We start from the raw sequence: 16,305 nt of genomic DNA, 5'->3' as shown, positions 1-16,305 counted from the left end.
ACCTCGTAAGAGAAGTGCCACTGCACGAATCTGATCATCTTGATTGGCACTATAATCACCTATCAGAGCATATTTTTCTTCTTGGGCGGAGAGAAGTGAGGTGTAAATAAAATTGCCTACTTATTGTTAGTGCTTTACCAAACTTATGAGAAATTTTCCTCACAAGGTTCTGCGTGGTGTTAGACCATAGCTCAACATCATTTCCTCCATTTACCAAATACTCATCTTTGTAAAGATTAAATAATATTGCAATTGATTGAGTTTCGCTTTTAGCAGCATGATCGTTGCTTACTTCACAAGGTAGATTTAAACGATCTGTCTTAGCCTGATGCTGCGAGTTTGTTGTGGCAATAGTAAGTTGCGCTAGCTTTCGGAACACTGTTCCCTAGTCATGTGCTATGATGAGTCTATATAGATTAATATATATATAGAGTCGATATAGATTAAATAATATTGACAATAGCATTGGCCTTTGTTTTTGCATCTCTTCCTCAACAAATTCGCATATTATTAGGAAAGGAAGGTTGTGAGTTTGGCAAAATGAAATATTCCAGTTTGTGGTGGTTTGGGGATTGCTTTTAGTCTCTCTATCAAAATGAACCCGGCAAGACTTGTGATACTCTGCTTCTTTGGCAATTAAGTCCACACCACTACGAATTAGTGATTTAATCGTTTCGTTTTTAGAAAACACTGCTCTTGACTTAATGATTCGCATCCATCCATCGTTGAGACCTTAACGGTATTTTCTTCTTTATTTTTGTGTTTCTTTTGCTTGGGACAGCAAAATATGCAGGATCATTTCAATAAACCTATTTTGTCCGACTAAGGGAGCGAGCTTCTGCATCTTGTTAGGGAGCGAGCTTCTGCATCTTGTTAGGGAGCGAGCTTCTGCATCTCGACTTTAGCAGAAGATAAAGCAACTGCCTTAGGTTGAAATGTTCTTTTAACTGCTGTACAGGTAAACGTTTTGTGACATGACTGATGAAAGACACCCATGGGTAATGCAGAGGAACTTGTCTGGATGATTTTACGTGTGGTGACAGAAAAGCAATCGGATGATAATAATTGTAGTCGAATGCTTGCAATGTTTTTCCATGACCGTTTTTTTTTCATTGATTCAACGTCTGCAGACGTTGAATTAATGTAAAAAATGATTGATTTGCTGTCAATGTTTTTTCGAAAGGTTGCTTTTTACACTGTTTTTATATCATATTCTTCAACTTAGCCTACTAATATTTATCCATACTCGTTAGATCGCCAATTTGTTGCGTAGCTTAAACTGAATTGTCACTGGCTGCCTGTTTGAAAAGCCTTGTTCATAGAATAACGGTTTGGAGGAATAAAAAACGTAGAATACTTAATTATTTATTTTTGTGATGTCATATAGTAGCTTAAAGTAGGGAGTTTCGAAAAAAGTGTTCATTCATGTTAAAAGTGTATCACATAGCTAAATGGTTAGGGTATAATGCTATAGTCAGATGATCAAGTGCTTTAAGGAGTGAATTGTTAGTAATGTGTCGTTGCCCACTGTAACACAAAAGCAAATAATCCTTTTCAAACTAATTTAACAGCTTGCACTAGGACTGTAAAATTTCAATCACCAAACTCGCTAAAAGTAAGACAGCCGGATTTCTTACAAGATTTAAAAGTAAGACAACCGGATCTCAGACAGCAAATCAACCATTTTTTAAATTGATTCAACGTCTGGAGACGTTAAACCAATGTAGAAAACAGTTGATTTACTGGCTGAGATTGTAGTGAGCTAAGCACATGCAAAAACACTTGATATAGTTCCTTGCACTGAAACTATTTTTATTTGTGTAGACAAATGAAGTAGAATAGTAGATAAATCACGTTCTGTTACTTAGTATACCGTACTTCAAAAGCACAGCTAACAAATCCCTCCTATCAATTGACTTAGTGCAAACCTGGAGGTTACCTAGGCCTATTTCAGGTCGTCTGTCAGGGAACACCCACCACCAAATTTGTCTGTCACATATATTTTTGTGAAGCTTAACACTCACACATTAATTTTCAATTGGTTTTATCCGGTAACTATTTCAGCTGACCTAGCTCAAGTTAGGGGGGTCACCTACTTTAGGTCGTCTGTCAGGGGACACCCACCACCAAATTTGTCTGTCACATATATTTTTGTGAAGCTTAACACTCACACATTAATTTTCAATTGATTTTATCCGGTAACTATTTCAGCTGACCTAGCTCAGTTAGGGGGGTCACCTACTTTAGGTCGTCTGTCAGGGGACACCCACCACCAAATTTGTCTGTCACATATATTTTTGTGAAGCTTAACACTCACAGATTAATAATCAGTTGGTTTTATCCGGTAACTTTTTCAGCTGACCTAGCGCAAATTTTGGGGGGTATAAAACTTGTCTGTCAGAGCCCCCCCACCACAAAAAATGTCTGTCACATACCAGACAATCATCTAGAAACAATTTACTTTACAACCAACTAAGTTTCAAGCGGTAACTATTTCAGCTGACCTAGCGCATTTTTTGGGCCATGAAAAATGCCCCCCATTCCCATACCCACCACCGGCGGCCCGGCAGACTTCTAGATTATGAGTACCCACATACCACCGTACATCGCTGTATGAATAGAAATTGGTAACTTTTTCACCTAGGGTGGACGTCGCGGGCTCCCGGTCTATACGGTATTTACCGGTGTTCACGAAGTTATGGCCAACGAGAAAATATCTATATATATGGATGACTTAATATTTGCGGTGGATAGCTTGTGTGATGCAGAGTCGGTTGTAAACGAGTCGATTTCTTTGTTTAAAAGTCGTGGGTTTCATTTGGTTAAGTGGAGTGCTAATGGTGAGGCACTTCCAGCGTTGTCACATTTGAATGTAAACTCATTAGCGTCTGGTTTCCGAGACCTAGACTTGGATGATGAATGTCAGGATGACATGCCTGGCATGAAGGCTTTTGGTTGCATCTGGGAGACAAGCTCTGATTGCTTAAAACTCAAGTCAGAACTGCAACCTTTGAACAAATACACGCGAAGAAGCATGTTAAGCCAATTAGGCAAGTCGTTTGACCCTCTTGGGATATTTTGTTGCTTCTTCGTGAAGGCTAGATTGATCTTGCAGCAATTAGCAATTGATAACTTTGACTGGGACACCCCGGTTCCAGACAATGTTGTAAAAGATTGGGAAACATGGTTTCAATTGATAAAGTCACTGTTGGACATGTCATTGCTTCGGTATTACTTTGCGAATTTTATCCCAGTGGAGCCCAATGATAAAGTGGTTTTCCAACTGCATTGTTTTTCGGATGCATCAGAGCGTGTCTTTGGTAGTGTTGTTTATTTACGTCGGATAGTAAATGAATCTATATCAGTGTCGATTGTCTTCGGCAAGAGTAAAGTGGCTTTAAGGCATCAGCGCTCTTGGGGAATTTCGCGAAAGGAATTGGTTGCTGCTGTGATGGGTGTAGACTGTAGAGTTACTCCGACAGGCTAAGGAGTCGTTAAAACTAGATAACTGTAAGCCCTTTTTGTGGTCTGACTCGAAAACCGTTTTGCATTGGTTAAAAAATGACGATTTGAGATTGGACAAATTTGTAGCACGTCGTGTTGACAAAATATTATTGTTTTCGGAGTCTTCAGATTGGAGGTATTGTCCCACAGATTTAAACCCGGCAGATGTCGCTTCAAGACCAGATGGAGTTAAGAAGGAGACATCGAGAAGTTTGTGGTTTCACGGACCTAGGTTTTTATCACAAAGCTGCGAAATCCCTCTTGTTGATGATGGTGTGGGTAGTGTATCCTGTCATAAGACTAATTGCACAAAGGTTGAGATGTGCCCTGGTGACGATGATGACAGTCTAGAACAACTCATTGCCTCTGCACCGTCGTTGTATGTTTTGCAGAAGCGTGTGGCCTATAGGGCAGCGTTTGTTCAGTTTCTGTTCTGCAAAATCAAAGGACGCGAGTTTCGTAAGCCGAAGTTAGATGTCGATTATCTTAACTGGTCATTGGAATTAGTTGTTAAATTTGTTCAAAATAAAGTGTATGGGTCTGCTGTGGAATTGATGACTGAGGAATCGCCAGAAGCCTTGGATGAGGCGATCAAAAAGCTAAGCAAAAGGAGTAGCGTACGTAATAAACAATGGTTGGGTGATTTGAGATCATTACGTAGGTTTAGACCATGCGTAGATGAAAAGGGTCTGTTAAGAATTGAAGGAAGATTGAGTAATGCACCGGTTTTGTCTGAAGATAGAAAACATCCGATTATCTTGCCAACAAAGCATGCGCTCACGCGGCTGGTTGTGTTATGGTATCACAGCCGAAATGGTCATGTTGGTGTACAACATTCGCTGCTTTGTACAAGGCAGAGGTTTTGGATCATCAAAGGTGCATGTGCGGTCAAAAAATACTTAAAAGAATGTGCGAGGTGTGCGTTGGAGAAAGCGAAGCCCATAAGGCAGCTCATGTCAGATCTCCCAGTAGCTCGTACTGCTACATGTGATAAAGCCTTTGACATCTGTGGCATGGACTACTTGGGGCCAATTGAATTCGTTCAAGGGAGAAGTACACGTAAGGCGTGGGGATTGTTGTTTACTTGCATGGCTTCAAGGGCAATACATGTCGAACTTGTCACTTCGCTGTCATTGAATGAGTTTATATTGGCATTTAGCAGGTTCACTGACGTAAGAGGCTCCGTGACGAAATTGTTCTCTGATAACGGGTCTACGTTTCAAGGGGCAGCGAACCTTCTGCCAGAGTTGCTTGAGTCTTGCGAGTGGTCGAACTCTCTACGTGAAAGAGGTGTTAAGTTTGAAAGGATCCCGCCATATGCCCCATCGCAAGGTGGCACTTGGGAATCCATGGTCAAGCAGTTTAAGCTAATTTTCACAAGAACTGTGCACGAATTGGCACGTAAGCCAAGCTATGTTGAATTGCTGACGTTTTCCTCGAGCGCCGTTAGGATTGTCAACGAAAGACCATTAGTATCGTTAAGTGATGACCCTGACGATTTTGCGGTGATAACACCTGCGTCATTGCTTACACCCGCCTTCGGCCGTTATGTGCCCTTGGGGGATCCTCAACCCAGGGACCTTCTGAGGCGTGATTACCGGTTTTTACAAGGGCTCTCTGATAAGTTTTGGAGTCACTGGGAAGATTTCTACCTACCTCAGCTGCAGGGTCGGGGAAAATGGAGAGACATCTGTCGCAATTTAGAACCCGGAGACTTGGTCCTGGTATGGGATATGAACGATCGGCCTAAACGAGGGGACTACCGAGTCGGCAGAGTAGTTGAAATTTTACCGCAGCATCGAAAGGGTAAAGAGTTTGTGAGAAGGGTGAGGGTGGCTGTGGTAGCATGGGACACTAACACAAAGAAGTCGCACGTTGAAACCGTGCTTCGTGATATTTCTTGCGTTGCTCCGGTAGAGGGCGCGCGGGCACGCACTGCTGTGCTCGCTCCAGTTGGTTCGGGCCCCCCAGATGGACGTTAAGGGACGTCACTCATAGAAAATGTGTTCACCTTTTTTATTAATGTTTAATTGTTTATGACTTGTGTGATGTATGATGCTTATGCTCGCTGTTTACAAATTAAATAGATACAGTCTGGCTGGAACCGTATGTATTTATCAACTACATATTGTAAGAAATATTCTGTACCTACCAAATATTTCTTCTTAGTGTGGTGGGTCTTGCTGATCGTCCGATGCGAGAGAAACCCAAAATAAAGCTACCTGACTACTAGAGAATCTACAGGGGCACAGCAATTAGTACTACCGAATTCCTAACACTGTACCAGCCGAGAATCTACAACCGTACCATTGAGATCAGGGATTTACTTTAAGTGACTCCGCACCAAACAATTTACAAAAAAATATTGACCAGACCACACATCCGAGCGATCCAACACCGACGATCGAAAAGACAATTACAACTCATGGCAGATAAAATGTACGAGAAACAGAGTTGCCAAATACAGGATCAACACACTAGGTGGCGGTAAATACACAAAGAAAGATACCATGTGCGACCGCTGTTTCCAACATTCCCACCCCTAAAAGCGGCAGTTAATAATGGCGCTTTTAAAACTAGAGAAACAGCACCAAAACCAAGAATGTAATGTGTGACAAGACACAACATAACTCCTTGACATATAGCCTACAGTATACTAACATAAATTAACATATTAACAAAAACGAATATAAACAGTAGCACAAATTGGTAACGCAGCCAAACTTTACTATCTTGCGTCACTACTGCAAGATGTTAATTGAAAGGGTAGATAATAATTGAAAATGAAGGCACCTTTAAACTAAAAAACAGCTACATCAATATGATGTCATAAAACACAAAAATAAACATAAACGATGACACAAAATGGCAATGCAGCACGGTACTACTATCTTTGCAATTAATGGCGCAAAGCTGCAAGACGTTAATTTAAATTAAAGCATCAGTGACGCCTTTAAAGAAGCAGTCACAAATTCAATGGCGTACCAAAGACCTAAATAAAATAAACACAAAATGGTAAGCAGCACCGCTATCGTAGCATCAAAGGTACAAGAGCTGCAAGATTTTAATTTAACAAACAAAAACTAACAAACGAGAGCAGCCGAAGCAATGACAGCATTGCGTGTACTACACAGACTTACTGACTTATTTAAAACACGAAATCACAAACAGTCTGTACTTATGGCTTTATAGCGCTCGCGCGCTGCAAACAGAAAACTAATAAAAATGTTACACTTACACTACTCCTACAATATAACAAACGATGCAATATAACATAAGCCTCACATGGCAGCCAACACAAATGTCTGTTCATTGATTGATAGCGCCCTCCAGCAAACAAATCTTTCGAATGTCTCTCATGAAAATCGACCCATCCGCTGTGCGCACACGTACCCGTCTCACTAGTCCAGCATTGTCAGGTAAAGTTTCAATTATGATTGCTTTAGGCCACCGGCCTCTCTCTGTCAGATCGTCTTTGACCAACACCAAGTCACCAGGTTGCAAGTTCGGTGAAGCACCAAACCATTTCTGCTTGGGCTGAAGTAATGGCAGATATTGCTTTGCCCACTGCTCCCAAAACTTATTTGCCAAATATTGCGTTTTCTTCCACGAACGGCGATAGACATCAGCTTTGGAAAGGTCTTCTGATTCACTTTCTTCGACAACTGTACCAGTAAGGATAGCATTTGGGCTTAAAGTAGCCATATCATCAGGAGACGACGGGAGAGCAGTTATCGGACGATTGTTGATTATTCGTTCGATCTCAGACGTGTATGTTAGCAATTCAAATTCCCCGAGGGTGGCTTCAGCTACAATAGAGCGAAAAATCTTCCTGAAGATTCTGAAAAACACTTCGTAAAAGCCCCCTTGATGTGAGGCACGAGGCGGGTTAAAATGCCAAGTTACCTCCTTTAACTTGGTTTCTGCAGCTACAAAATTACCACCATTGTCACTGTAAATGTCAGTTGGTCTCACATTCCTGCGATTGCAAAAACGCTTGTAAGCTTGGATGAAAGCGTCAGTGTTTAGTGATGGGACCACTTCCAAATGCACAGCCCTGGTGGTCATGCAGTTGAAGATGCAGATGTATCTCTTCACTCGACTACGTCCAATAGTCACCATAATCGGACCCATTAAATCTGTACCAATTGCAATGAAGGGTGTTGATTCTGTCACTCTTTGTTGAGGCAAACTAGCCATCTGCTGTCGGCCAGTACTGGCCTTCCAAAAGCGACATGTAGGACAATTGATTAAAACTTTCTTGACAGCCGACCTTCCTTTAACAATCCAGTAGGATCTGTTCATGTCGGCAAGCACATGACCAACACCCATGTGTCCCTCTCGCTCGTGGTGAAACTTGATTAACAGATCAGTTATCGGGTGGTTGTGAGGTAATAACACAGGATGCTTGTTTTCGAAGGCCAGAGAAGAATTTTGCAGCCGACCTCCCACACGCAGCACTCCTGAAGACACAAATGGACTTAACGATTGTAGCTTTCGTAGCTCAGCACACTCCGTTAACTGCGCTTCGGTGATGGAGACAACAGAACTTTCCGATGCACTCGAACTTGAGAGCTTCTCCACCACACCTGGAAAGGCTTGTGCTTGGGAGACTTTAAGAATAGCTGTTAGTGCCTCTCTTCTTTCTTCAGCTGATAGACACCCGACAGGAGGAGGACAGGAAACTGCAGAACACTTCCAGCGCAAATAGACCTTGAAACGCATAAGCCACGCAACGGCTTGCTGTAACCTGTGGAGATCCGAGTACCGTGCAAACAGCGGGGTCAGGACGACTTCAGAATCAGAACAAGCAACTTGGGCGGAGCATTGTCTCTTACAAACTTCCGAGCCATCCTCGGCTGAATCAGTCAAAAAATCAGGCTGCCGAGGCCATTTGTCCTCACTATTTAACAAAAATGACGGTCCATTCAACCACAAAAATAAACGATCAATTTTACCAGGTAATACACTACGAGAGCCAATATCAGCTGGGTTGAGATCCCCAGGTACAAATCGCCATTGATCGACTGAAGAGAGAGTATGCAACATTTCAATACGATTGGCTACAAACAATTCAAAACGTGTGGACGTATTGTGCAAGTATCGCAACACTACTGAGGCATCCGTCCAAAAAAATACACCATTGAATGTAAAATTAAGCTCTTTACAAATAACAACACTTAGCTTGGCTGCAAGAACTGCAGCTGCCAATTCCAGTCTGGGAATTGTTACCCTTTTAAGAGGTGCAACACGTGACTTGCCCATCACAAAACGACACTGTACTGTGCCATCTGCATACATGCATCTAGCATACGAGCAAACACCATAACCAACTGAGCTGGCATCAGAAAAATTGTGCAACTCGACTCTAATCAATTGCTTGCCAGCACACAAAATACAACGATCAAGCTGCAAGTTCTCAGTCTCAGGCAATAAATTTAACCATTTTTCCCAACTTAACTTTAAATCAGGAAGATTTATCTCTTCATCCCACCCCAATTTGGCAAAGCAGGCTTTTTGAAGGATGACTTTAGCTGTGAGCAAAAAGGGTTGTATAATCCCCAATGGATCATACGTTTGATTTATCATTGAGAGGATGCCCCGCCGAGTAATAGACTTTTGAGCAATCCCCACCCGAACATGAATTTTGTCTGTGGCAACATCCCAGTCAACCCCCAATGCTTTTGTTACCGGAAGCTTGCCTGCACTTAAATCGACACCGTCTGCCAGGTCATCTTCAGGGATAGTTGACAGGACCTTCCAACTGTTAGACACAAATTTGGTTATATGAAAACCACCAGTTGCCAGTAAGTGGCGAAGCTGGGTGACTAATTTAAGTGCATCACTTTCTGTTGTGCAAGACATGCACCAATCATCAACATAAATATTATTTTCTACCGTGTCCGTAGTTGCCGCATCAGCCCCAGAAAGATTGTCCATCGCAGTCCTCCTCAGAGCAAATGCCGCACAGCAAGGTGACGATTTGGCGCCGAACACGTGGGTCTTCATACGATATTCAACAGAATCCCGACTCACATCACCCTTCTCAAACCACAAGAACCGCAGCGCATCTCTATCTTCCTCTTCCACCAAAACCTGAGAACACATGCCTTTAATATCACCAATAATTGCTGTAGGGTATTGTCGAAACCGCAATAACACCCCAATGACATCATTGGTGAGGTCAGGACCATGTAGCAATTCATCATTTAAAGACCTGCCATTGCTGCGAGCACTGCAGTCAAACACCACTCTAAATTTTACCGATTCAGAGGTGCAGTGATGTGGAATAAAAAAGGTTTTACCATTGGCTGGCTGCTCATTAGGAACAGGCTCAGCATACTTAGTGACATATTCAGACATTTTGTGTGAGTACTTTTGCAATAATTCACGATTTGAAAGGAATTTTCTTTGCAGACTATATAGCCTCCTTTCAGCCAATTTCCTGCTGTCTGACAGATGTGGGTAATCTCCCTTCCACAATAAGCCAACAGAATAATGACCATCTACCTTCTTTACCGTCCTCTTCAAAGTCCCAAGTGCCTGTTTATCCTCCTGAGAAAGAGCACGCTGGTTCGCCACATCGTTACAGTCATTGAAATCCTGAGCTAAGATCTTAAGGATCTGCTCACATGACTCTTCGTTTTTCTCTCGACCTTCAACAAAATTCACCATGAAGCGTGGCACAACTTGCAGCTCTTTGTCCCCACTATTGGCACCATATACAGTCCAACCCAAAGCCGTACGCAACCCACATGGCTCACCAGGCTTTCCTTGAACCACATCTTTTAGGAGGAAGGCCTGATGAAGCTCACTCCCCAGTAACAATTCTACCCTTTTCTCCTCTAAAACAGGGAAATTTAATTCTTTCAAATGTGGAAAGGCATCCACTAATTCAGCACTGGGTATGCTGCTGCTAACATCGACAACTTCATCTACAACAAACACATCATTTAACATGAAGGCAGACTCCTCATCCACACCTTGGACACCCATGCCATCTACCCGTTTGCTCAGTGCTGACGTCGCATTTGTTGTGACTAACTCAATGTTGGTGGCAGTAAGAGACACACCCAGACGCTCCGCTAAACTTGAAGAGCAAAGGTTAACATTAGATCCCTCGTCGATGAAGGCATAAGTATGAACAAAATTGGAAGTGTTGCTCGCCCAAACCTTCACCGGGACCACTTTAAATATGGTGCAATCCCTTTGTTTTAAATTGGTGGAACAGGCTATTTTAGGTTTTACCTCATTTTCCAAAGACCTTTCTTCACTTTGTCGGTCCCTACTGTAGTGCAAAAGTGAGTTGTGCTTATGGCTGCACTCTCGACAAAATAGTTTACTTTTGCACTGGGCAACCTGATGGCCTGGCAGTAAGCAAACATAACACAGTCTTTTTTCTTTAACAAAGGCCCTTCTTCCATCAACAGTCTTAGCATGGAACATATCGCACTTCCACAGCGGGTGTTCCTTTTGGCAGCAGGCACAGGACCACAATCTCCTCGCGCCTGAAGCAGAGGGGTTCACCACTTGCTGGGAAGCACAAAACTTTCTACCACCTCCATGTTCTGTATTCGTTCGCTGCTGACCAAGCCCCCTCTCCTTCTTTTTACTCAGCAACAGGCCGTACTCACTTTCAGCTTCTGACGCTGCCCTTTCAGTGAGAAGCCTTAAATCCACAAAGGTCCCTCCACCTCTCTCGCTGCTTACAGCAACAAACTGTGACCGCACCTTGTAAGGCAATCTTTCAAAGAGGCCATGCATTAGGTCCTGGCTATCTAGCATCCAGGCCTTATCCCAACCTTGAAAGCTCACCTCACATCGGTACATGCGGTCACTTAACTGAAGCAATGCTTCAGCATCACCTTCCTTTATAGGCGGGCCCTCAAGAAGTTCCTGTCGCAACCGAAGCATCAATTTTCTTGAATCACCAAATCGTTGCTCCAGACGCGACCAGGCTTTGATGTAGGCCTCCTCGCTGCTGATGAGACAACTCAGGCCAGCTATAACTTCGTGGGCTCTCCCTATGCACATGCTTTCTAAAAATGCCATGCGGTCCTCAAAATACGGGTACACTTCCTCGACATGGCGCCTGAATCTCTTCTTAAAATCCCAGAACTTTATGACATCCCCATCAAATTTATCCAATACCAACCTAGGAGCAGGTGGAGCCGAGATAGGTCCACGATATGCCAGGGGATGACACATACTGGCATTCCCTTGGACCACCTCTTCTACCACCGTAGGCCTTGCAGCATAGGGGTAAGCATCAGGATTTAAAGCCTGACCACTGCACCTAGCCTGTGAAAATTCAGACTTTATTTGCTCAACCTTGGGAACAATAGGTGGATGCTCTAGGTGATTCGGCATGCCTCTAGATGTTGAAGGCTCACTGGTCTCTCTAACATTTTCTGATGGTGGCACAAAGGGACGCTCCGAAACAAACTCCCCAGTTAGTATCGGACGAGGTTCATCATGGTTCTCCGCAGATTGAATCGAAGAACCTGAAGACCTATCTTCACCACTGGGAGTTTTTACAGCAAGCAAACAACTCTCTTTCAATTTACAAATTAAGTCTTCAATCTGGTCAGCTTTTAGTTCTAAATTTTCTGTTGATGCCGACTCCTGGTCCAAGATTTCAACATGCAACACTGAAATCTCTTCCCAGTAATCATCAACTTCCTTTTCTAATGTTGCTATCAAGTGCAGAGAGTTGGGCTCAGACTGCAAAGCATTAAATTTTCTTTTAAGTGCAGCGACCTTCACCTGCACCTGATATAACTTTCTTTTCAAAGTTTTAAATACCACTGCTGAATCACTGCCATGACTCGATTCAGCAGAGGAACTTTGTGATTCAACAGCAGACGACGAATCATTACCCTCTTGAATATTATGTGAAGCATTGCTAGTACCCAATTGAACCTCAGGTGTAGAACCACTAACCTCCTCATCAGCCATAACCAAACTTAAATAGGCTACGCTTTAAATAGTTGGTAAAGTAACAGTACAGTAACAACTTAACCAAGTACGTACTCTAGACAGGCTTCAACTGTCCTCAAGACCATACAGTAGCTAACTACAAAGTTAGCCGACAACAAATTAATAAAGAATCAGGGTCACTAACCGATAAATAGTGAATTCAATGCCCGAGCATTTACCTAACACAATAAGTTTGACAGGTTGCTACTGTCCCCGTAAATATAGCTAACTCATACAGAGCAAGGCTACACAAATAAACGTACACTAACCGATAAATAGTGAAAAAACAAAGAACAAACACTCACCTTATTTTTTTGTAAATGAATGTAAGAAATATTCTGTACCTACCAAATATTTCTTCTTAGTGTGGTGGGTCTTGCTGATCGTCCGATGCGAGAGAAACCCAAAATAAAGCTACCTGACTACTAGAGAATCTACAGGGGCACAGCAATTAGTACTACCGAATTCCTAACACTGTACCAGCCGAGAATCTACAACCGTACCATTGAGATCAGGGATTTACTTTAAGTGACTCTGCACCAAACAATTTACAAAAAAATATTGACCAGACCACACATCCGAGCGATCCAACACCGACGATCGAAAAGACAATTACAACTCATGGCAGATAAAATGTACGAGAAACAGAGTTGCCAAATACAGGATCAACACACTAGGTGGCGGTAAATACACAAAGAAAGATACCATGTGCGACCGCTGTTTCCAACACATATTGTCACTTTGAGTTATGCCAATATCGCTTACAGCAAATTTGCTTGTGATACCTGTGACTAAGCTGAGCATCTTATTCATTCTTTCACATTTAATTTAGTATCTTCTTATGACAACTTTGTTTTGTATAACTTTAGGTGTATGGTGTGTTAGTACTGTAATGTCGTGTGAGCATGGTCCGTTTTAAATACCTTCAGACAGCAGTGCGGGACTACAGGTTCATCTACATGACTATGTCGTATGTATGTTATTTATACGACAATTTTATGCGGTATTGCAATTATGTTTAATGTGTGTTAGGTATGGCCAATGTTGAGTAATTTCGTTTAGGTAAAAATAATCTTTTGGAAGATGGATATTGTAATATTCATCTTGGAGGCTGCTATGTTCACGAAATTATGGCCAAGTTATCTGTCTCCGTATTGTGACATGGATTGTCGCGCAATCGTGACGTCATCATTGCGATGCACTGTCACGCTTGAGCGACAATCTCTCGTCATTCTTTCTCTAATTTTCTAACTTGTGTTATCCAAACGTGCTTCGTCTTCCTTTTACGATGTGTGAATCTAACGAACGGACGTAATTAAGAGTGTGAAGTGACTATTCCACATCACAATTGAACCAGTCTCTTTTGACAATATACCATCTTAACTCAACACATGTGGAAGTAGTGGAACTTGAGTAAAAGGTTAGAAAGAAGACAGGTTGGGTAACAGTTAATGCATAGCTGTTACCAGAAAGAAAGAACAACCGGTTGTAAGCATAATGTGAGTCTAAAATTCTAGACCAGCTAAGCGTAAGCGAACCTAACCTAGCAAACTTAAAATATACTTGTAAATGGAATGGCCTGTTTCGCCGAGTCCGATTCGGCGAGTGCCCTATTCGGCGAGAGCCCTTTCGGCAATTTTTTGAATTTTTTTTGAAATTATTGGGTATAATACTGTAGCCTAATTATCATTGCCGTTTTGAGGTTAGGGTCTTATTTGAACGTTTAGCGACGTTAAAACGATGTAAAATCAGCAATAACAATTAGGCTACGGTACCCGATAATTTAAAAAAAAATTTCAAAAAGATTGCCGAATATGGAACTCGCCGAATCGGACTAGTCGAATTAGACTCGCCGAATTGGACTCGCCGAGAGAGGAGAGTGAACAGCATGAGTCATGATGAATTGAGTTTTGTAGCCTACGCACTACTGCACAGTTTTACAATCAGCATGAAACCAATTTAAAAAACGTCAAATAAGCACTTACAAGAGTTTTTTGTATATAGCAGAATAAGAGATGCCATTATTGCGATTCATTACATTTTGATTGATGAACCAACTTTCAGAAAACATTCACTTTTTATTATCACTTTCAACTTTTAGAATTTTAGAATTGCTCCAAGTTATTTTATGATCTGAAGTTACGGCATGCATGCAAGATTGCAAGGAGCAGAATGTTCAAGGCGTTGATATTTGAAAGCTCTTTTGTGTTCATTAACGCGAGATTTAAAATCTCGTTTTGTTTGGCCAACATAAATTAAATTGCAATCATCACAAGAAACTTGGTACACTAAACCTGAGATTTCGTATTGTTTCAAGGGGTCTTTTAAAGACGGCAAAAATTTACTTATTGTCAAGAAAGGTTTCAAAGCGACTTTTACACCAATTTCATTTAACCGTATCTGTCACTGCTTCCTTTTGGCGGCAAGAGTTACTGGCCGAGACCATTAGGTCTACGTCTCTCTTATTGCTAATTACTCCGTCGGCTTATATCAAATAACAACGGGAAAAAGTATGCCGTTGGTCAAAAGCCTTATCTATCACTTCAATAAATTTATTTCGCAAAATATTTTCGTGATTGTGTATTTTAGGTAGAGAAGGTGATAAAGACTCGGTTTTTGACCTATTTTCGCCATTTCTTGGTCAAATTTCTCAGTTCACATTTTATTTTGAAAGTCTACTTGCATTGAACACAGAACTTCATCAATTTTGTTTTTCCGTTTCTGTGCAAACAGTATTTCATGCACTTTTTGCACTACAAAGCAATTTGCGCGAATAACAATTTACTTTCCTAATCATTGTCTGCCAGCAAAGGATGACTCATTCGAAGCGCGGTCTCTCGTCAGCGTGAACGTCTGAACTGTTGTAAAATGCCATATGTGAAAGTAACTAATGGGTTGGTGTCCATATTTACGTCGATTCCACGTCAAGTAATGTCGAATAATTGTACATAACCCTGTAGCAATTATTTTCGACTTGGATAAGCGATAGCGAAATTCTTTAGTCAAAAATCTCATCTTAGGTAAATTTGACATTAGTAGATGTTAAATCAACGTAACCTCTTCATTCACTTGCATGGCTCAAAGCGTTTTCTGCAAGCTAAGGAAATAAGCTCAATCATTTTGCAATACATGTAGTTTCAACTTCTGTTCATAAACAATACATATGAAAAACTACTCAAAATTGTTCTACTTGGTCAAGGACGTTGTACTTTGGTCAAGACATTTAGCTACTTCAAATAAACAGTCTTCAAAATTAGCATATTTTTACTTCGGCAAAAACGTTGCCGAGGCTAAACGGCAAAAGTTGAAATTGCCTCGGCAATTGCTGTGAACGTTTATTATGAAAAAATTGTAGGCTACCACAACATGTAAAACGAGAAGCGAAAAATATAATAGAGTTTCAGTAGTCTATCAAGACCGCATTGTTTGATTTGTTGTGATGTAATAATACCAAAAGTAACGATAAAACGAGCAACGCGATACGCACGCTGTTACGATAATCATGTTAAATAACTCACGGGGGGAGGGGAAGTATGTTAATTTTGGGTTGATTCAACGTTCGAGTCAGCACAAATCGATTTAATTTTTCCGACCGGTTGTATTGCGCAACAACAATGCCCAATAAGAAATGACGACGACGACGTCAATTCTTAAGACGCTTGAAGAGCTTGAAGACGCAAAACTTCCCGTTCATGAACACGCGATGTCACATGATCGAAAGCATTACTTTTCTTTACTGCCGAAGTACCATTTATCCAATTTTGTACTACTTTTTTTAACTGGGCCCCGTAGCTTTTCTAATTCCGATTTGTTTCCGTCATA

General features: G+C 41.6%; 2 protein-coding genes across 2 annotated transcripts; one reads left to right on the top strand and one right to left on the bottom strand.

The window, feature by feature from the left end:
- Positions 1-2,725: 2,725 nt before the first annotated feature.
- LOC145768304 (uncharacterized) lies at positions 2,726-5,486 on the top strand. Its single transcript, XM_082579785.1, has 2 exons — positions 2,726-3,464; positions 3,655-5,486. Exons 1-2 carry the CDS (start codon positions 2,726-2,728, stop codon positions 5,484-5,486), a joined length of 2,571 nt encoding a protein of 856 aa, XP_082435911.1.
- Positions 5,487-6,813: 1,327 nt separating this feature from the next.
- LOC145768295 (uncharacterized) lies at positions 6,814-12,462 on the bottom strand. Its single transcript, XM_082579775.1, has one exon. It carries the CDS (start codon positions 12,460-12,462, stop codon positions 6,814-6,816), a length of 5,649 nt encoding a protein of 1,882 aa, XP_082435901.1.
- Between the last annotated feature and the right edge of the window lie 3,843 nt (positions 12,463-16,305).

This window comes from Aplidium turbinatum, chromosome 1 (assembly GCF_918807975.1).
Source record: "Aplidium turbinatum chromosome 1, kaAplTurb1.1, whole genome shotgun sequence".
Lineage (NCBI taxonomy): Eukaryota > Metazoa > Chordata > Ascidiacea > Aplousobranchia > Polyclinidae > Aplidium > Aplidium turbinatum.
Note: the sequence above shows the minus strand (reverse complement) of the source record. Positions and strands in the feature narration are given on the sequence as shown.